The 22,809-nt window shown below is 33.5% G+C and overlaps 3 protein-coding genes across 3 annotated transcripts; 2 read left to right on the top strand and 1 right to left on the bottom strand.

Annotated features, from left to right (window-relative positions):
• The first annotated feature begins 977 nt into the window (after positions 1 to 977).
• On the top strand, positions 978 to 4,201 carry LOC120255992 (heparanase-like protein 3). Its single transcript, XM_039263759.1, has 9 exons — positions 978 to 1,365; positions 1,791 to 1,827; positions 1,931 to 2,114; positions 2,200 to 2,348; positions 2,437 to 2,670; positions 2,765 to 2,954; positions 3,018 to 3,143; positions 3,457 to 3,556; positions 3,648 to 4,201. Exons 1-9 carry the CDS (start codon positions 1,099 to 1,101, stop codon positions 4,014 to 4,016), a joined length of 1,656 nt encoding a protein of 551 aa, XP_039119693.1. The 5' UTR covers positions 978 to 1,098; the 3' UTR covers positions 4,017 to 4,201.
• Positions 4,202 to 5,433: 1,232 nt separating this feature from the next.
• LOC120256003 (uncharacterized vacuolar membrane protein YML018C) lies at positions 5,434 to 10,622 on the bottom strand. Its single transcript, XM_039263775.1, has 8 exons — positions 10,308 to 10,622; positions 9,143 to 9,520; positions 8,143 to 8,360; positions 7,858 to 7,928; positions 7,660 to 7,761; positions 6,812 to 6,929; positions 6,602 to 6,737; positions 5,434 to 5,743 (listed from the first exon to the last, which is right to left on the bottom strand). Exons 1-8 carry the CDS (start codon positions 10,386 to 10,388, stop codon positions 5,681 to 5,683), a joined length of 1,167 nt encoding a protein of 388 aa, XP_039119709.1. The 5' UTR covers positions 10,389 to 10,622; the 3' UTR covers positions 5,434 to 5,680.
• A 3,211-nt stretch (positions 10,623 to 13,833) lies between these two features.
• On the top strand, positions 13,834 to 14,631 carry LOC120256001 (VQ motif-containing protein 11-like). The gene has a single exon (XM_039263772.1). It carries the CDS (start codon positions 13,968 to 13,970, stop codon positions 14,523 to 14,525), a length of 558 nt encoding a protein of 185 aa, XP_039119706.1. The 5' UTR covers positions 13,834 to 13,967; the 3' UTR covers positions 14,526 to 14,631.
• The last annotated feature ends 8,178 nt before the right edge of the window (positions 14,632 to 22,809 follow it).

Genomic DNA, 22,809 nt, shown 5'->3' with positions numbered 1-22,809 from the left:
GTAGGGTCCTTGAAAAACCTTCACATAATTTCAGTTGTCATTGAGAGATCTTTACAAATTTGCAAGTGGCTTCAATTTTTTTATTTCTTTTCAAAACAACAAACAGTTAAATAAAAAATAATAATATTGGGTATTTTTGTATATTTAAATTCTTGAAAAATACAATAACGATAAATGAAATATTTTTTAACTTATAAAGTACAAAATTATTAGAGTAAACCATTAATCCTTATTGGATCAGTCATGACTCATGCTCATTATTTTATTCGTGTTTATTCCTTATCTAGTCAGTAAGTTTATTACTGCCAATAATCTATTTTTTTATTAGACTCACTAATTATATTTTAAACCACATTTAAACTGTAATATCCAACATTTTAACCATCATCATCTATTATTCTTTTCTTTTGAACATTTAGTATTTTTTTTAAAATTAAAAATAAAAAAATAAAATTTATAAGCACATATGAAATAAATAATTTAAAAACTATTTAACAAAAGCACTTAGCTTCAAGTGTTAGAGGAACTAACCTACTAAACACTAAACATAGGATCCTCGTGTAACACACAAAATAATAAAAAAATTAACTGAGGGGTGACCTTATACCTCAATCACAATCACTTGCGCCCATGAAATCAAGGTGCGTTCAAGATAATAATTTGTGTGCGTAAGCTCCTTGACAAAAATGTTCAAGTTAATAGTTCACTCCTGACAAGCGCTTGTTGCTTCTTTAAAAAAAAAATTAAAAAAAATTAATTCAGATTTGTGAGAATCCTTTTTATTTTGAGGGGGGAATTACTGAGAATAAGACCGGATTAAAAGCACAATTAATGCAAATAATAAATCACTTATTCAGTTATTCCAAATATAGAAAATGCAAAGACACCCCTCAATTAATGAAAATCACACAAGTTATGCATTATATAATCACACCACCTTTGTTTGGGACCCCTTGCATTATTAAAAATAGCAAAGGCACCCCCACTGCCCACACACCTTCTTCAGTTCTGCTCCACCCCAGCATCAACCTTGTTATATTCTCTTCTTCTTCTTCTTCTTCATTCTCAGCTGCTCTTCTTCTTCTTCTTCTTTCTACAATGGGCAACCTTGTGCTTCACTTGGTTGCCAATCTCTTCTTCTGGTCATTCTTCTTCACTTCTTGCCTTGTTGGAGTTTGCTGCCAGAGCAATGGAGTTGGAAGAGGAGGTGGTGTTGGATCTGGTGAAGGGGTGGTATCAGTGAATGGTGTGTCAGCCATTGGAAGGACTGACCCTGACTTTGTTTGTGCCACTCTTGACTGGTGGCCTCCAGAGAAGTGTGACTATGGCACTTGCAGCTGGGGCCTTGCTTCTCTGCTCAATCTGGTTTGTTTCTACTTCTGTTTGTATTTGCAATGAGATGTGGGAAAGTTTATCCTTTTAGTTCTTGTTTTTTAGATTTTTATTTTTCTTTTTTGGGACTATGGGATATGGGCTTGAAACTTTGAAGGGTGTGGGCATTTATTGCATCTTTACATTATTAATTTATTACTATTGATCTGCTTGCATTGTTGCGCTTTTTGAGGTTCATTTGTTCTTTGATTAGTGGAAAATTTGCTGAATTTTGCTTTACTATGATGTTCTGAGTTGATCTATTATGTGCATTGATTTTGCAGAATTACTATTTTTTTGTGTTTCATTCTTAGCATGAGATTTATATTTTAAATGAATTTGATTTGGAGGACCAATTTGTGTTTCTGAGATTGTGATTCAGTGATTGACACAGCCATTTCACCTTTTGATTCCTGCAGAATCTTTCAAGCAACATTTTTTTAAATGCTGTCAAAGGTATGCTATTGCAATTAATTGAGAATAAAAGAAAAAAAAAATTTGTGTTTGTGGTTGTATTCATCTTCTTGTTGTTGTTCTTCTGATTATTTTTGTCCTGCAGCATTTTCTCCGCTTAAAATTCGTCTAGGCGGTTCCTTGCAAGATAAGGTCATATATGGCACCAGAGACTCTGGACAACCTTGTATTCCATTCGTTTATAATAGTTCAGAGATGTTTGGATTCTCGCAAGGTTGTTTACCGATGTCTAGATGGGATCAACTCAATGAATTCTTCAAGAAATCTGGGTATCTAGTTTGATCAATTTCTCTCTAACTTTAGATGTTGATATTATGAACATATGGCTAGCTAGATGAAATAATTGTATATCAGGGCGGTGATCATCTTCGGATTGAATGCACTAAATGGAAGAGTACCAATGCCGGATGGCTCACTAGGAGGACCTTGGAATTCAACCAATGCTGCTAGTCTTATTCGTTATACCGTCAACAAGGGTTACACAATTCATGGCTGGGAGCTTGGTAAATATTACATCCCCAATAAATACTCTATATCTGGGAAGATCATAATACAAAAGCTTCATCAACCTTTTATTCAATTTCTTTGTAGGAAATGAATTAAGTGGGGGTGGAGTTGGGGCTAGAATTGATGCAGATCAATACGCAGCCGACACTATTTCACTCAAGTCAATTGTCAATGAAATCTATCAAGGTTTCCCTGATAAGCCATTAATTCTTGCTCCCGGGGGTTTCTTCGATGCGAATTGGTTCACCGAGTTCATCAGTAAAACAAAGCCTCACTCACTGGATGTGATCACACACCACATATATAACCTTGGTCCAGGTACACTGCTTGAGTTAATGAATCACTAATTCTCGGAGTTACAAAGAAGGTTGCTAATTTCTCCATTTGTGATTAATTTTGGTATGCATTGTAGGGGTTGACACTCATTTAATCGAGAAGATTCTCGACCCCTCATATCTTGATGGTGAGGCATCATACTTTAGTAATCTGCAGAGCATCCTGACAAGCTCCGGAACATCAACAACAGCCTGGGTAGGCGAAGCTGGAGGGGCTTACAACAGTGGCCACAATCTCGTCACAAATGCATTTGTTTTCAGCTTCTGGTAAGCCAAATTATGTGAACTATTTCTGAAGTTTTACTCCACCTAAACTTTGAATATTTTTAGGTACTTGGATCAACTCGGCATGTCATCTTCATATGACACCAAGACTTACTGCAGACAAACCTTAATAGGTGGAAACTACGGCCTACTCAACACCATCACCTACAAACCGAATCCAGATTACTACAGGTTAAATAAAATTACAGCATTATAATGAATTCTCTCTGCAAGTGTAACAACCTAGCTCATATGAGGAATTGTCCACTTTGGTCCTTGGTCCATCCCATAGTAAGCCTCACGGTTTTGCTCTATAAAAGATGCCATGTCTAGGTTCAAATCATACATATAAACACAAATTCCGTTTGGTTCATCTTCGAACCAACTCACAAATTATCTTAATTTACGAGAGAAGATCAAGATTTGGGCAATTCCTCACATGGACTGAGCCGGGTCATTACACAAAGAATGAACCATAACAAGTTTCTTCATTCTTGCAATGCAGTGCACTTTTATGGCATCGTTTGATGGGGCAAAATGTTCTATCAACGAGCTTCAAAGGGTCGAAGAAGATAAGAGCATATGCTCACTGTGCAAGAGACTCAGTAAGCTACAACCAGAATAATCATGTTCTTGAAAAGAGTTCTTTTCTTTTCGTATTCTTTGTCATTGAATCATTTTAACTTCATTTTGCAGCAAGGGATAACTGTGCTCTTGATCAACCTTGATGGCAACACCACAACACAAGTCTATGTTACTTCTGAAAGTGCATATACCTTTTCGGTTACTTCAAAGAATAGCAAACCAAGAACAAGGTTTCATCATATTCCCGGGCTCCGGGGAAGTATAGGATATACAAGAGATGAGTACCATCTAACAGCAAAGGATGGGAACTTGCAGAGTCAAACTATGCTTCTGAATAACAATGCATTGGAGGTGGATTCAAATGGGAACATCCCTCCATTGGAGCCAATTGAAGTTAGCCTGGCTCAACCTGTGACTGTAGCACCATATTCAATTGTGTTTGTTCATATCCCTCTCTTCTATGCTCCTGCATGCAGGTAGAAGTGTAGAACTAGAAGTGTGATTTGTTGTCATTGTTTTTCTATTTGTGAGCTTCTGGGATGGACTGCAAAGTGGTCCTTCCTAAGTATTGCTTTTGTGATAATTTAAGAAACCTGGGTTGAGGGGTTTTTTTAAAAAAAATGGAAAAAATGGAAACTAATAAAATTTGATTTTTTTATTATTTATTTATTTATTTTTGATGAAGTTTTGGTGAGGTATGGAATTTATTGTAGGGTTGAATGATAATTAGGAATAAAAATGGTTAATGTGATCAGTGGCGGAACCAGAAGGAAAATAAAGGGGGTGCTCATATAAAAAATTATAAACTTTTTTTAAAATTTTTTTAATTAAAAAAATATATAATTAGATTAGTTGAACGACATATTTATTGTAGTTTAGCCAATCCAATTGTTACACAAAAAAAAATACATTTATAATTTTTTTTATTCAAGACAATAAAAATTAAGGGCCAAACAATAATTTTTTTATAAATATTTTTCTAAATATATATATTTATATAAATATTTGTTTATATATATATATATATATATATATATATCTTATATCCTAACTAATAAAAATCACGGGTTTAACCAATAAATGTTTGTAATATTTTCTAATTTTTATTCTATATGAACTAATTTGTAATAAATGAAGACTAAACAATGATTTTTTTATTTTTTTATTTTTTATAAACCAATTTATAAAATATCTAAATAAGAAATATTAATTTTATTCCAAACACTAATTTTTAAACTATCGGTATTAATTTGTAAAAAAAATAAATATTTTTAGAAAAATGAAAATAAAGATCCAATGAATTATTAATATATATATATATATATAGAGAGAGAGTGTGTGAGAAGAGAGAGGGGGTGCTCAACTCTCTCCTGTGTTCCTCTTTTATATATATATAATAATAATAATAATAATAATATTGGTTGATTGAGCCAAGGGGTGCTCAAGCACACCCTGCCCCCATCCGCCACTGAATGTGATAATAAAAACACCTACTTAGAAATGATAAAAAATATTTTAGATTTTAATTAAGTTGGGAACAAAAACAATTTGATTTGTATGCATTACCCGATCGTAGCATGACAGCAAATATATAATTATAATATTTTAATATTTTAATCCACATTGTCAAATAGATATATATATATATTTTAATAATCTAAACCAGAACATGAAGAAAAACAACAAATCACCAAGAAACTTAAGCAAGGAACCAATATTGAAGTGTGGATATCTTACATTAAATGAAATTAAAAAATAGGCTTGTAACATTTTCTCAAATAAAACATTTTGCTGCAAAGAATATCAGTACATGCCTTTCTGATCGCATACCTGATCTGAAGCGCACTTATAATTTTGTATATTTTTTCTTTTAAATACAACATGCAAACAAGCAGTGTAAATCAACCAAGAAAAACCTTTATATACATGTGATAAACATTTCAAACACATGACCTCAATGAACAACAGCAATGACAAAGAAGAACCAATTCTTGGCAAATTCCAACAAAATTTTGAATAAAATGAAATAATTACACTTTGACAGCACCCGCAGAAACCGAAAACTTGGTCTATAACAAATCACTTGACGAAAAGAATCACAATTTCAATGAATCATACAACACTAATTTACAGCAGAGCAATCGTCACAACCCGAAGAGCCGAGATAACTTCTCGGAAACGTTAGCTATAACAAAGCCAGCAAAAACCTGCATGTACAAAACAAATAGAACAAAATATCATAAAGATTGCAAGTAATTCAAATATGAAAAAGAGTACCAAGAGTTATTCATTAAGACAAAATTCTTATCAAATGCGAGTTAAGAATTTTCTTCATACTCTCTTATGTGATGCAACAGGAAGCAATTTCATCAAGCTGCTCAGATTTCCAATTTCTTACACATCAAGAGGCAGCATCCACGTCACAAGAAATTTCAAACAAGTTTTTTGATAATATTATGGGATTATTACTGACAAACCTCAAAAGATTGCCTAAGTATAGTCCACATATTCGGATTTGTTCAAATAAACCCCACGTAAGGAGTTTCATCAGCTTATATCCCAAGCTAATCAGGTTGTGTTAGCTCAACTAGAGGGCAGCAAAGGGATCTATACGCCTTTGCCTCCATTGTTGAAGACAAGGCCAAGTTAGAATACAACAGAATGCAGTCATGGTTGATAATGAACTATATGTTTTGACTTTTTTAGGGTCTCTGAAAGACTTCTCATATATCAGTCTTCCAACCAATTGGCGACAAAAAACTTCTGTCGAAAAAACCTTGTCACTAAAACAAAGTTTTTGAAGATAGGTTGATTTCGCAAAATGAAGGTCATTATGGGAATAGCGGCTACTAATTAACCTTTCATAATCAAGAATGGAATATCCACAAAATCCTACTAAAGCACAGGACAGGTTAAACTAGAGTTTTTTCTTTTCCCTTTTTTTTTTATTTGGGTGTGTGTGCAGTATCAAAATTGAATTCCAGGAATATTAAGCAACTCAGAAAATTACAAGAGATTATAAATAACCAGGAAAAACTGAGAGGTATCTGCAAAGTTGAAAATACCTGAACTGAACCTAGTATATATACTGCTGAATAGTGACGACCATGAATCACCATATCAGCGACCATGGCAAGTGGTATAGTGAGGGACATGCCCAATGTAGCCACCAACGGAGTGGTCCAAACAACAGACAATGCCCTGCAAAAGGAGTAGTTACACTGATAATAAATCACTTGATGATGTAAATGGACGTTTAGTTATTTCTGACATACCAGAAATAGTCTGAGAGTACACTGCCAACAAGACCATTAGCAAGAACTACTTCGTCCATTTTAAGAGAGTGAGGTATAGTAAACTTAGGTTCAATCCCCAATGCAGTCAATGGCCATACTGAAAAGCAAAAAACAAGTAAATAAGAAGCTATGGGAAAGCATGCCACTATAGTTTTCATAGCAAGTAAAAAACATTCAATCATGAGATAGTAATTTTGTGAAGCACAGCATTTAATAGTTAAATGCATCTAGAAAATGTAATGACTCGACAACTGAATTAATTCCCCAGTCAATGTTTGGTCCAGGGTTGTAATAAATTGGGATACATTGGAATGAGAGGTTTCAAATTTGAATTTGAATTGAAGGTATAAATTCAGCCCCAAGTTATTTCTAAAGTTATCATGAGTATGAATTTGTTAATATTAATAAAATCAGAGTAATTTTCAATTCCAGACACCAGAACATTGAACAAATAAAAAAGTGAGCCCCATTGCAGAAGTATCTCTATCACATCACTGGTCTCTGCTAAGACTCTTGTTCGGAATAGGGAGCTTTACAAATTAATCAGACCTGAAAGTATTGCTAAATTACAATTTGTAAACCACTCAACAGAAAGAGATATAGGGAACAAGGATAAGTAAGAATTTTAAATAAGCAAAAGAAGTAAGAAGGCCCAAATCCACACAAATAAAATTATTAAATAAGCCAAACCCTGTCCATTCATGACAAGAAAGTTTATTCTCACTAACAACCAACAAGCAGATTCAGTACTTCAGTAGCAGTAACATGCACTCAAAAGAAAATCAAATTCCCAAACACAAGGTATAGACATAAAACAAATGACTTACCAAGCCACCAGAGGGCAACTAAAGTGAACAATCCAACATATCCAAACAACTTTTGAACATCAGCCCTCTCCCCTTCCTCTCCAGAGAACTTTTTGAGAAGCACTGCAATATAAACACTATTATTGAAGAAGGTCTAATTCTCAAGGATATTGTTACTAAATAATGGAGGAAAACTGGATGACTAGGAATGTATCCAACCGGTAAATAAGCCATATGAAATAGCAGAAAGAAGACCAAAAAGATCTCCTACGAAAGAACGTTCTCCACCCCTGCAGACAATTTGAACTCTTTAAATATCAAAGACCTTCGCAATGCAGAAGAAAATAAGGCATATTTACAAGTTTAAGCAAAGCTAACTGCAGAATAATTCAATTGTTAACTATGTGAGCAGAAATGTGCTGCAAAATTACAATTTTTTCAGAAAGACTCATGCCAAAATTTAATTAGCCAATACCAAATACAAGTATAAAAGAAAGAACTAACCCAGAAGGGTTCAATTGTAGTTCATCAGTTGCCCAAGTCTTGCCCAGAGTTGTCATTGCAACACCAGCCATGCTAATAAAAACAGCAACCACCTTCCCTACATTCAAAGAATCTTGGCCCAGAAGAACACCAATGAAGAGTGTAAAGAGTCCTGATGTTGATGATAGTACAGTTGTACTTGCAACACTAGTCCGTGCAAGTGCTGCGTTCGATAGGTACTGCATCCACATATTAACAGAGAGTAACAAAGGCATAAGAAACTCTGCTTAATCTGAGAGAAAGAAATCATATAGATTACACATGTTTACATTCTTCTATCAATTAGCTTAAAACTGTCTTCTAAAGTATGCATCTACTTATAGAAAAATAGAACATCAACGTAAGCAGCCTATGGGCCACAGTTGTTAGAGACAAATCAATCATGTTATCCAGGCCCAATTCAAACCAAAACCTTAATCTCATAAGATTAGAAATATGTACTTATATATTTAAAAGCACTTATACCAAATTAATGAATATAAGACCAATAGCTACTGTAATGCCCCTTGATACATGGTAGTCTACTTTAACTTGCCAAGTACAAACAAACCAAAAAGACAATAATAAACTAAATTGTGATACCATGTTATATGGAAACCAAATATATTACCGGAGTGGGATTCAACCCAAAAGCTTAAAGTCATAGGATAAGAGGCCCAAGCTTATACATTCAAATCTATATATTATCAAATTAACCAATATGTGGCTATGAGTATTGTAACAACAGTGACCATAAATAAATTTTTTAGCACAAAAGATATTTTAACTTTATCAAGTATTTAAAAAGTTCAGGATATGCAGAATACTAAATAAAACAAATAGTTAATTTTTTTAAGAGCTGTTCAGTATTCATGTTAAGAGAGCCCAAAATGTTTATCTAAGGAAAAACATCAATTCTTGTAAAATCATAGCAAATCTACAAATAAAATAATGAACATTTATGAATAATAGTAAGACTAACCTCTGTCACAAACCAAATGGGTGCAAGGTAAAATGCACAGATAACAACTTCTCTGGTTGTCATTTCTTTGTTTTCTTTGTGCCCTTGATCTGATTCATTTCCAACTTTAACTAGATATGGTGATTCCTCCTCGTGAGCACTGAGGTCTACTTCACTGTCTTTTCTGGCTATCGGGATCAGTGATTCCATTTCCAAGTTTTTCTGTTTACCAACAAATTTAAGAGGCAATTCAACTCCAGAAGGTCCAGTCCCAGAGCGACGTTTCCTTAGTGCATTGCACATCCAATCCTTCAAAAATGCTATTGGGAGATAAATAATCATAAGAGAAGCTCCCAGATAAGTAACAGCAAATGGTTGTTTGTAGTCTGTAAATATACCCTGAAAACAGACACCAGAAAAGAAGATTAGAGCTCAAGCCACAACGAAAAAAATATTTCCTTTCAAGGGCTTCAACAAATAATAATGTTTTCAAAAGATCTGGTTTGGAATTTGCAGAAATTTTACTAATTTTTGTTGTTGCTCAAATCCAAAATGCCAGAAATATGTTCAAAGTTAATCAATACACTAATTTCCATCCCTTAATATTGGTTTGAATTATCATCCCCACGATAGGGCAGTTAATACTTCATTCCCTTCCCTACTCAAGGGTGGAGGGTTCAAATCCTACTTGTGGCTTGTCCACAATGCTATCAAAATATATATATATATATTGGTTTGAATTGCCGATCCGCTTCCCAATCCTGTTTCTCATGTCCACAATTTTAAGAGAAAAATAACGCAAGAAACAAAGGCGTCTAGCAATTTAAACAACCTTCACGCAATGGTAAACTTCAGCAATGTCCAATTGCAACACCTCAGAACAGAAACCGATCAAAATCATAACTTGAGGCAAACGTTGGATTTTTCTCTTGTTTGGATGATATGATTCATATGAAAAACAAGCATTCTAGTTTCTTATCCAGAGGTTAACCTCCCTCCAAGACCTCATTTTTAAACACTTATTCTTTTGTTTCACTTATAGATATGCCCACGTTTGCATCAGAGAACAGCAAGAAAACAAAAAACATTATCAAACAACGCCCAGATCAAGTAGTGACAAAAACCGATAAAAAAATCAGGTAGATCGATTAAAAAGGGAAAAACGAAGGATTCCAGGAAGACGAACCTGCGTGACTTCAGCGGAAGTGACCCAGATCACAACCACAGCCCCAGTGAGCATAAGCCCGGCCTTGTACTTCCATCCCATCTCTTCCTCCTCCTCCGACCAAAGCAAGCACAATGATATGGATCCAAGACACCAACAGAGAAGGAATCAAGCGGATCTCATCGACATTACCAAGCCCGAGCTTCTTCGCCCCTCTCCGCCGTGGCAGCATGGATCCCAAGGCCCCATCAACCTCTCTTTGTCGGCAAACGAGAAATTCGAACGAAGAAGGGTAACGACGGGATCCCTACCGCGTGCACACCAAGGTAAGCAATATATTTCTCTTATTTTTTTTTTATTTTTTTTTATTTTATTTTTTTCATGATTTAATAATTAATACCATTTTATCTTCTCTTTTATATAATTTCAAGTTTTCACTTGTTGTTAAATTAAATGATTTATTTCTTTGTACTGTTTTATAAAAAAAAATTAACTTCTATTGATAAACACGAATCGTGATTAGATTTATTTTTTAAGCTGAAATTGTTTTAAAAATAGTTTAAACCAAAGCAATAATTAATTCAAGTAGGATATTTGAGCCAAGTGTTTGATCATCTCATTTGAAAAAAATTATCAATAAAATACTTTTTTAAAATATTATTTTTATCTCTCATTTTTATTTATTTATTTATTGAAAATTATGCTAAAATATATTAAATGTTTTTTTTCTTTAATTTTTGTCAAGCAACAACATAAATGATTGTACTTCCCAGTACTAAGTAATAACTTCTTGTTTTTGTTTTGTTTTGATAAATAAACAACAAATATATTTATTTAATAAAAATCAGTGATATATAATTTGTGTAGATTTTAGGGTTTAATCTTATATCTTTCATAAACAAACACCATATGTAATAATAACTTCCTATGTTTTAGCTTTGGGGTATTTATCATGCACTCATGCGCAAACTCTATTCATAGTATGTAAAGTATTTATTATTTCTAAATATATTTTTTCTAAAATATTAGAGGTGTGTATAAATATATATATATATATATATATATATATATAGAGAGAGAGAGAGAGAGAGAGAGAGAGAGAGAGAGAGAGAGGACATGCATATATATGAAAACAAAAACAATGATTTTATTGTAAGGTTGCTTATGATGAATGAATCAATTATATAAATTTGTTTGGTTAAAACTTGGTGGGCTAATTTTGGAAGAATTGAAGACATTTGTAAGCCATTTTGTTTGGACTATTGTTGATACTTTAGAATATCAATTAAAATAAATCTCAATTTGTTGGTTTGGCAGATAAGAGAACATTTTTGAGTGGTTGTTAGTACATTAGGTTGAGTTTGTATGGTTGTTAGAAACTCTTTATCAATTATATATGGAGTGGAATTCCAGATTTATTTTGTAATAAACTAAATATTGTTCCAACAGTAAGTGATAATAATAATAATAATAGCACAAACTTGGATAAAAAATTAGTTAAGGTTATTGATGTTTTATTTCAATATCACTTTATTTTTCTTATTCGCATCCCTAACTCTTATTTATATCCAATCCAAATAAGGTACCCAATTTTCATATCATTTGTCCTATTATTTTTTTATTATCAATTAAAGTCACCAATTAGTCTTTTAAGTAGATATTTGATTGTTAATTTAGTCTTTTAAATAAAAAAATATTTGTTTTGGGTTTTCATTGGAGTATTCCATTTAGTTTTTTAATCACTCTTGAGCACTTGCACTATATGCTTGTGGTATAAAAAAATAATAATAATAAATAAAATGATTATTGAATTAACTTAATATCTTTTCTTTAGTTAGGTTTGTTCATGTGAACTTAAAAATTCAAGATTGAGGAACCAATTACTACAACCAAACATAGTCTTGATTTATCAATGTTATAAGCTCTAGTTTGCTCAATGCCATAATTCTGAACATAAAAGTACTCAAAAGAGTCAAAACAACCAACTCCCATTGACTGTTTAGGCCTGATGGTACTCCAATGGATGGATGATCCCATTAATTAATGATCATATATTACTTATCAATCAAGCTAAATTAAGTTAGAAAGAATGTGATCATAAACTGACTTGAAGAAATTAACTATCCCGGATTATATATATTAAAGAAGGACATAATAACAACTGCTTGTGATAATGAACTTCCATATATAGATGCATGGATGATCCCATTGACAATTAATGGCTCCTAAGAATATTCTTCTCTTTTTTTTTTAATGTATTTTCTTTTCATGTTTCTGTCTGGTTTTGCTTTTTTTAATAAACTTGGAATTTCTTTCAACAGTAACAATAATATATATAATACATATTTAGTGCACTTAATTAAATTCATTTTTTTTATTAAGTTAGGATTGATTTGTCAACAAAATCAAATTGTATGATCAATTGAACTTCAATTTTTGGTACTTGTTATTATGATGAAATGGGGCTAAAGATGAAAGGTATAGATAGCTTCATGAACTAAACAAGATGGACTTCATTAAAGTATAGTGAATCTAGATTAATGTTAAATTATAATTAAGCATGTGATAAGCAAAATGAACAAACATCATCTTAACTTGTCAATGCATGCACCTGATGATCCAAATGAAAGTTTAGATGTATAAGAACAAATTAACTCAGAAAAAAGAAATTGATAACAGTGAGATAATAAAGCAGTAATTCCGCATGCAACGGTACCTTTGGAATCTTTGTGTTTATGTGAGTTGTGTTGTGAGTTGGTTTAAACCAGAGTGCATGGACAAGACTGATGAGACACAGAGATTTGATGGTAGACAACATCATTGGTTGATTGGGACCCCAAGTGTTTCCACTTTAATTCTCAGAATTCACTTCTCAGAAATTCAGAACAAGTTGAAGTATATATAAATGAGGGCCTTTTTCAATCATCAAACTTTTCGCATGCAGCACCCCAACATTTGATGCTGCTTTCATAAGTGCAACTGTTCCACTCTCCCACCCAAATATATATATATATTGATATAAGATAAAATTTTATACATTTGAAAAACCGACATATATATATATATATATATATAATTTTATAACTTGATTGGCTGCATTATATGTATTATTAAATTAAAATTAGTAAAGTGTGAATTATAAACCGGTCTCACAACTTGTTAATGCTACCTTAGTGAAGGCTAATTTCGATGATCCAGATCAGTGATGTACACGTTGCTACTGTTTTTTGTTGATATTCTTAATTTATAGTTCCTTAATTTATTGGTTTGGGTTATGTTATTGCACAACTAGTGGATCATGTTTCTGCTTTATTTCTCTTGTTTGGTTTTTAATCTCTGATGTATCTTTTGCAATTCCTCTATTCTTTTTTACTGAATCTATTAAATCATTGTTAATTCATCTCATAAAGAAAAAATGTTCATACTGCCAGAGATTTTTTTTACTGATTAGAACTTACTACAAAGATATATAGAACACGTAAATACGTACATGAACACAAAGTTAAGCCAAGAAGCCCACAGTTTCATTAATACAAAGGACTTCCTGCTTTTCCCTGCCACCTTCTCTCACTCTCCTTTATTTCTCATCTAATACTAGTACATCATACCATAAATAAATATAAATTAAAAGGACCTCTACTTTCATACTTCAAGCTCCTCATTCCATTCTCTCCAACCCTCATGGCAACATCATCCTCAACAACAACAACAACAACAACCAACAAAGACCAAGAAACAAACAGTAACCATGGCTTCACCACCTACGTCCAAGCAGACCCAACCAACTTCCGTTCCTTAGTTCAAAAGCTCACCGGTGCTCCGGAGGGTTCTCCGGCCAACCTCCCGGTCACTATCCCCCCTCGCCGTGCACCTCCCCACCCTGACATGCCCATCTCCAAGAAACAACGTCTTCAAGACAGAAGACAAGCTCCAACAAAGCTTGAACTCAAACTCAACCCTTCTTCATCTTCTTCAACTAGTCCTTATACTAAACTTCATCACTTCATATGTCCTCCTCCTATTCCTTCTCCTTTTACTACTCCTCTTGTTTCTCCAGTCTCAACCATGGATTTCTCTTCATCTCTTCTATCTTCTCCTTCTACTCCTACCCCTCTCTCTCCTGCTGATCAGGTGGAAAAAGCCATTGCTGAGAAGGGGTTCTATCTTCATCCTTCTCCAAGGAATAATGGTCAGCATCCTCCCAAAGTTACTTCACTTGTTCCCACTTGCTACTTCTGATCAGTAGGAACAGATCAAGCTCTTGTTCTTAATTTGTTTAACTAGTTACTTTACTTCATTTTCTCTCTTTTCAAATGTACAAATATAAACTATATATTTTCAATTACTGCATGACTCTCCTGTTTGTCTCTGTTCTTTGTTTCTAAGCATTTAAGAAGGCAAAGTTGAGAGGTTAAAGTTGATCAATGAGTCAATGAATGTATTAAATGTTCTCTTGTTTTCATAATTATTTAGAGTTCTCAGCTACTCTCTGGTCTGTCTCAGTATGCATGATTTGAGCTAACTATACTAAAAGAGTATGAAAATGATATATATATATATAATATATAACACAGTAATGTCTTGTGTTTAGTTTTGTCTTGGCATTGAAAGTAATGTGGGGGTTGTGGGGGGTTTTCTCTGCATTGCTTTCTTGCTTAAAAAAGGATGCCAAAATTTTCAACATATAAACAAAAGTGTTTGTGTTGCTTGCACGGCTTCTTTAGTCCTTTGCATATAAATACAGAAATAAAAAAAGAGATAAATAAAAGAGAGAGAGAGAGAGAGAAAAGTCTGCTTGGTTTGGACAGAGATCACTTGTTCTAAAAGGCACGCCCAAGTTCTGCTTTTCCTTCAGACACTGTGAAGCTTTATACAAGATTTGGAAACCGAAAAGACCCGGGAGCTAGACCAGTGAAATAATATATATATATATATATATATGTGTGTGTGTGTGTATCAATTTTTTTTTCTTTTACTATTGGATTATAGCTACTAATGACTTTTAAAAACTTAGGATTATGTTGTTTTTAAACTCTCAAAATATTAGTTTTAGACATGAAAATCTACATGTGTGACTCCATTCCGTTTGACTTGATGAAATACTTTTTTTCTTTTTTCAAGTCCATAAGATTATTTATATTTTTAATATATATTTATATATATATGAAAAATGTGGATAAAATTTAGATAAAATTCGAATACTCATTCTTTGAATTTGAGATGATAATGAAATATGAACTACCCTGTTGTACAGGTGATACTTTGATATGTTAAATTTTGATACAATTTTATATATGATCAGATGATAAAATGTACTAATAGAATATATTAAATATATATTTAAAAGTGGACAAATCTTATGAGTTGTTTGGTTTGTGGTAATCTAAAAAAATTATCACGTTTGGATTTGGTGGTGGTAATATTCATGGTAATATGTGATTACTAACTTTGAAAAATTACCAAAAAAATTGTTAATCCCTTTATCACCAAAATAGGTGGTTATGTTAGATTACCATGTGGGTGTTAAACTAAAACATTTTTTTTTGGATAAATATGCATTTTTGTTTAAAAATAATAATTTTTTATAATTTTATTCGTTGGATAAAAAAATTAAATTTGAATAACATTATTTTGGAAATATGTTAAATTTGAAAATTTAATTTTTTTATCCAAAATTTTATTTTACTTTTAAATTTAAACTTGCACAAAATGGTAGACATAAAGGTATTTTGAGAAATTTAGAAATATTATCAAGTTGATTACTATGTAATATGAGTTTCTAACCAAACATAGTTATCATAAATTATCACAACATTCTTGTGTATATAACATTCCCGATCTCATTATCATAGTAATTTTATTACGTGGTACTGTGAATCAAACGGCCCCTTAGGGTTTTTCGTTTGCACACGTAGTCAAAGATTTTATTACTAGAAAACAATGACTAAGGAAAAAGATAAGGGATTTAGTCCTAATTTTACTTGTCAAAATGGCCTACCAAATTCCGTATTAGGTATGGACATCAACATTATGTGTATAAAATTTATTTATTTTTAATATTATTTTGAGATCCGTGTACATGTATGATATGTGCATAAAAAGTTTTTACATAAGAACAGTGGGCTAGCTCATTGGTAACTACCCTATTTATGATTGAGAAGTCTCGAGTTTGAATCTCTCAGATTATAATTTACTTTCAGAGTCATGTGTGAAAATTATGTGTGAAAATGGCCTCTCGTTCTCCTTTTTCAGGGTTGCATGGTAGAGGGGTTTATTTTTAACAGATCAGTCAAGTCATCGTAATTAGTGCATCTATATACCTGTATGTTTGACGTAGCGGGGATATGATTGAAAAGTTTAGTCTGAGAATGCCTAAGTCAATAACAAAGTAACAAACCTAAATCATGTTTAGTCTAAAAATACCCAGGGATTTAGAGAAAAAGAACGAACTAAGGCTATGTTTGATTGCCCTTTTTTTCCCTGAAAATTTTTTCTACAAGTCATTTTCCAGCTAAATAGGCTATTTGTTTGCCAAAATTTTCCGTGGAAAATTTTTCCACAGACTCTATCACGTGACCCTATTTTCTCTCAAATCAGTGGAAAATTTTTCCTGCCTCCATCCTGGGAAAAGTTTTCCAGGGAAAACGTAAGGGGATATATGAAAAGTTTCATATAACGTGCGATTGAAATATTTAAAATAACTTGTCTTTTAAAAATTTAAAAGAACAGTTTTTCCTTTTCTTTTATTTTTTTTAAAAAAGATAAATTATATAACTTGATAATATTTTAAAGAAATTTATCTAGATCAGTGAACAGATCCCGCGGCATTTTGATGGTATGATTCAATTCCACGTAGCGTTGTTTATAATTTTAAAATAACTTTTTTTAAACAAAATTTAAAAGAAAAGTTTTTCTTTTTTTTAATTTTTTTAAAAAATAGATAAATTATATAACTTGATAATATTTTAAATAAATTTATTCAGATCAGTGAACAGATCCTGTGACATTTTGATGGTAAGATTCAATTCCATGTAGCGCTAAGATTCAATTCCACTAGCTCTGTTTATAATTTAAAATTTTTTTAAAAAAATTCCATGGAAAATATGACTTTTTCCAAGGAAAATTAATGCAATCAAACAATAAATGAGGTTTTTTCCATGAAAATGTTTCATTTTCCGTGGAAAATAAGAGCAATCAAACAACAAAATTTGAATTTTTCATAGAATTTTTTTTATTTTCTAGCTAGAAAATAATGGCAATCAAACGACTCTTTTTTCATTTTCTATGTAAAATTTTTCCATTGAAAAATTTTCCATGGAAAAATTTTCTTTTCCAGTCATTTTTTATGTTGCCAATCAAATACATCCTTATTTCATTAAAAAAAAACTCCCCTTCATCGCTCGAAGGCTTCCTAAAAAAACATAAAAAGGAAACAAATTGAAAATTTGCCAAAGCTGAAAAACTCCCAATTGATATTATAAAAATAAATATTATAACTAAACAAAGCGAATGCCAAAAATGGAGCCTCAATCAGAAATTTATTGCCTAAGATATGACTGGACAAAATATTTTCATAAGCGGCATAATTGTTGTTTTCGAGGCCCATATGATGGACTTGGCCGAAAACTGATGACTTGTGTTTGTTAACCTGTTTTCCATTTAATGGGATCTTCTGATTACTAAAATCAGACGTTCAGTAAAATTACCAAAATGACCCTGTCTAAGTTATGTCTCACTTGTTCATGTAGACACATGCTAATTCATCAATCCGGCCCACATCAATGTTTTTGCTTTGTCACTTGTCAACAAAATTAAAACAAAAAAATAAAATAAAATAAAATATATATAGATGAAAACAAATGTTCATGGTCAAGCTGAACATTTACTGGCACTTTAGAGGTAATTAATATTGATATTAATATTCCCATGTTTTTAAAAAATTTAAAGAATATAAGTGATATGGTGGATTTTTTTTATACAAAGACGCTCGTGGGTGTCGAAAGGACATACAGAGTAAAGATGGTGCATCAGTTATGATGATTTAACAACTCTTCATATTTACTATATGAGGCGGACTAATATACGTTTCAATTAAAATATGTCACATACGTCTATGATGATATATCAATTAACATATGGCTCCTCAGTGGTGATTGATCTTTAGGTTTTATTATACGTTCTCAATTTAATTTATTAAATAAATGAGCGAAATTGTGACATGCTTCATCCAATTTGTTTAATCCAATCAACTGGTCCACCTCATTTATATATATAACAAGCAACATGGTGTACCGGATGTTTTTAATGTGATCAATGCCCGATTGCCGTCCCTCGTCAACGAAGAGGACTTTTGAAACAGATCTTTATGCATCTCAAATCAAGAAGACAACTAATGATATTTTGTTTTTCCAAGGTGTTAAGAAATTAAAGGATACCTCATAAAAGAACACCTCTTTATTAATTAAGCCATGGCTAGAGTCATCAATTTGTTAATCCGTAAGCCATAATTATAACAAACTTTGATTATAAATTGAATAAATATATAAAGTGGTATGAATCATGTGTGAAACTCTCACATTTTCTTCTTTGAAAAATAAAAGAGCACTTGATGTGGACGACCAACAACAATTTGAAGTCCATTGGAGATTGGAGTGCTAAACATAAGTTACTAATTAAACTTAATTCTCATTCATATTTCATTACACTACCATTTATATAAAGTCTAACAAATATATTTATTTGAGGGTGTATTGTGATTGCAATTAACTTCAATGGCTCTCCTGAGAATTATCAAACTTTTGCATTGAACATGAGAAATTTAACGCCACCTCGGCATTCCATCTCAAAGTTTATCAACCAAACTAATTTTTAATATATAAAAAATAAACCAATTATATTTTTTTTAATAAAAATATTAAAAATATATAACCTAGGCATAACCCAGTAGTACTCATATTTGATGTATTTAAATCTCTCAACTCATTGTGGGAAATTTGTGTGACGAGTACTTTCCTCTTTTTGTCAAAATTACATAAAAGATTTTTCCTTAATTAACAGCACTTTTCATTTTATAAAAAAATATTAAAATATTTTTGAAATACAAAGCAATAAAATAATCCACCAACTCTACCAATAAAAAAAACAACGAATTTAGATATTTTATAATATAGACCTCCTCGTGGCTAATCCACAATTATATATAAAAAAGAATTATACATAATTTTTTAAAAAAAAATCAACCAAATAAAATAAATCTGTCTAAGAGTCAAAAATATGTTTATTATATAAATAAAAATAACCACCATTTCAATAAAAATCTAAACAAACACTTCGCCAGACAAAAATAAAATCAAATTAAATTAAAAAAAAAGCTCTCAAAAACAAACTATACATTCTCCACCCAAACCATGTCAGTCCACTAAAGTCCCAGAAAAAAAAAACCCTTGTCCCACCCTTTTAGATCTCTATCAAAACCAATGCACAAAAATTTTCTTTTTTCCTCATCACCCACCGCTGGAGCTGGAGAAACCAAACAAAACCAACATCGCAAAGCTCCAAAAACCAAACAAATACCTTTTTATGGCGTGGATCCCCACAAGACTTCGGTGAGCACCGTCGCAGCTTCAGCGTCAGACATGGCGTCTTCCTTCACCCTCCTCACCACCTCCAACTTCAACGCCCTCTTCTCCCTCTGCCTTAACCCTTCCCCCACCTCCATTTGGATCGCAAACCGAGCCACGCTGCTCGCTATCTCCCCCGATCTCTGAAGTTCCATCAATATCTTCACCAATCCATCTCCCATCATCGCTTCGATCGCCTCTTTCCTCCCGAAATACCCGATATCGAGGCAGCACTCGAAGGCGGCGGCGCGCATCTCCGGGTCGCTGGACGTTAGCAGCGAGATTAGCTTCGGGATCTTGCCGTCGGAGTGGAGGACGTCGATGAGAGGGCTTTTGATGTGCGTGATGAGGCCGCAGAGTGAGCGGAGAGTGGTGGCGGAGCCGGAGGCGATCGAGACGATGCATCCCACGGCGACGCCCATCAGCACCGGTCCTACGAACACTGCCTTGTTGAATCGCACTAACGCCAGCACCAACGCCGCCGCACGCTCTTGCACTGGCTTCGCCGCCGCCTTGTCGGTCAGCACCGCCTCCACCGCCGTGTAGACGTCTGATTTCAGGAGCACATCCTGCAACCCCTGATCAAACCCACGTGACACCCGGGTCTCCATAGCCGACAGCAGATCGATCTTCTCGTCGTCGGATTGGGATCGGAGCGCGGCGATCAGGTTGTCAGCATACTCGCGATCAATCCAGGATTGGATCTCAGACCCGATCGAGCCAGCGACACGGGAGATCTCGCCATGGCCGGTGAATCGACGACGGAGGAGAAGTCTCAAAAGCCCACCACCGGTGCCGGAGCCGTGGGATGGGGATTGGGAGCGGAGGGAAGAGGCAAGGGCTTTGAGATGGGAGAGAAGATGGGAAAGAGTGGAGAGATTGGGATCACCAGAGAGGAGGTCCTCAGAGCCTGTTTCAAGTTCAAGAAGAGCCTTCATCGATGGAGAATCACCGCCGGCATCGTCGGCGCCGGAGTTGGGGTTGTTCTCGATGTCCTTGGAGGCCTTTTTGAGGGCCTCGAGGGCCATGAGAACCTTGTTCTCTTGCTTCTCCTCCATGGATCTTGATTCAGAGGTCCTCTTCTCCGAAGCGGGAGAAGACCTCGAGCTTTCACTTTACTAGTAGGTATATATCGCTGCCTCGAGATCAGGTTAAAGAGATGATTAAGATTGATAGGACGTGGCACGTTGGATGATGGGGAATGATTATGTCCGCATGATGGAAGATGGACGGATGAAATGGAGCCGTGAAGTGAAGAGAGAAAGTGGGGCCCGTGTGAGAGACGTGGATGATTTGACGATTGGGCTTTGACCGTTCGATTGAGATCGGATGGTCAGTATTTGATTGGAAGGGAAGATATTAGTGTTTTATATGTTTGACTTGATGGTATAACTTGAGATGCTGTTCTAGACTTGTACTTCTTCCATCTAATTGGATGATCCTTGGGAATATTCAGATGATTTTGCCAAACACGGTAAGTTTTCTTCATTTTTTTAATAAGTATTTTTGGAAATTATTAGTAACTTTGCCGGACGTGAACAATTACAAAATTCATGACCTTGTTTTTCCAGTACCTTTGCTGACTAAAATATCTACCGTTCGTTTTTTTTGGGAAGAGGAGTGGGGCTAACTCACTAGAGACCCAGAAATATGCACAAGCTTTCGGTGGAACAAATGAGGGATGAGATCGTGCTCACGTGAGCACTGAAACCATTCATATACAATCACTATTCACAACTCCTAGAAATATACCCTCAGTCAAAAATTGAACTCTCATCACTCGGTGAGAATTTTATTGGTAACTTGTGTACTAATAGACCCAAAAGATAATTGACAATATCTACCGTTCTTTTCTGAGTGGTTTTGCGCTAGTGGGGAGCTGCAGCTGAAAAGAACCCAATGTTTGTCACCTAAAAAACAGCAAGTTGCTGATTTTATAATGTTTGTAATGATTAATGAAATGGCCACTTTTCCAAGCTGCTAAAACAACACAGCCGTGGCTTTTTAAATTAGTATAAAAACTCCAAAAATAACAAGTAGTGGGATAGCAAAGGAGCACTTTTTGCTTTCTTAAAAGCGCTTTATTTCATTTGCTTTTCACTGTCTGCGCAAGGAAAACAAACAAAGACAAAGACAAATAGTTGTCATATGTCATAAGTTCACCATTAACCATCTTCTAAGTTCTAACTAATAACTTGTATTTTGAATGCATACAATAGATCGATGCCAACGTCTTTTATGTGTGCTTTGTCCAACAGTAATCGAGTCGACAGATCATCTATTTTTTCTTTGCCCCACTACTGTTCTCATTTAGAATTTCTTCTCTATTAAGGCTTCCTATCCCCTCCCCCAATCAGATAACTAGGGCTAGGGCTATAGTCTAAAACATTTGATTAGAGTAAAATATAATGTTTCTATTTTTAATAATAAATTCTCATTGCATGCATCGATCATTATCAAAATTATTCGTGTTTATATTATTGATTGATACAACTAAAGGGACCAAGAAAGAGAAATAGAAAGATTTAGCTGATTCAACAAAACACAACATGAAGTCCCTAGAGACTCACACAATTTTAAATAATTTTACTGACATGATGATCTAGTCAGGAGGTACCGCAACCATTTGTCACTAACTTCACTCTTTTATTAGATTGTTGTTTTATCATTGGTTCTTGTTTCATTTTTAGTCGACAATTGTGTGTTATTCGTCATATTTTCTATTTTTTCATGAGCCTGTAATTTTTATTTATTTTAAAATATCATGGTTTATTCATTTTTTTTTTTAAAAAAAAATCCTCTCTCTCATTTTATTAGTCAATGGCTCCTTGCTTTTAAAGTTTTTTTTCCTTATGTATTAATTTTAATATCATGTTAATTTTTTTCCTTCGGTATTAATTTTA

The sequence above is a fragment of the Dioscorea cayenensis genome, unplaced genomic scaffold (genome assembly GCF_009730915.1).
Source record: "Dioscorea cayenensis subsp. rotundata cultivar TDr96_F1 unplaced genomic scaffold, TDr96_F1_v2_PseudoChromosome.rev07_lg8_w22 25.fasta BLBR01001262.1, whole genome shotgun sequence".
Lineage (NCBI taxonomy): Eukaryota > Viridiplantae > Streptophyta > Magnoliopsida > Dioscoreales > Dioscoreaceae > Dioscorea > Dioscorea cayenensis.
This window is presented reverse-complemented; position numbering and strand designations above follow the sequence as displayed.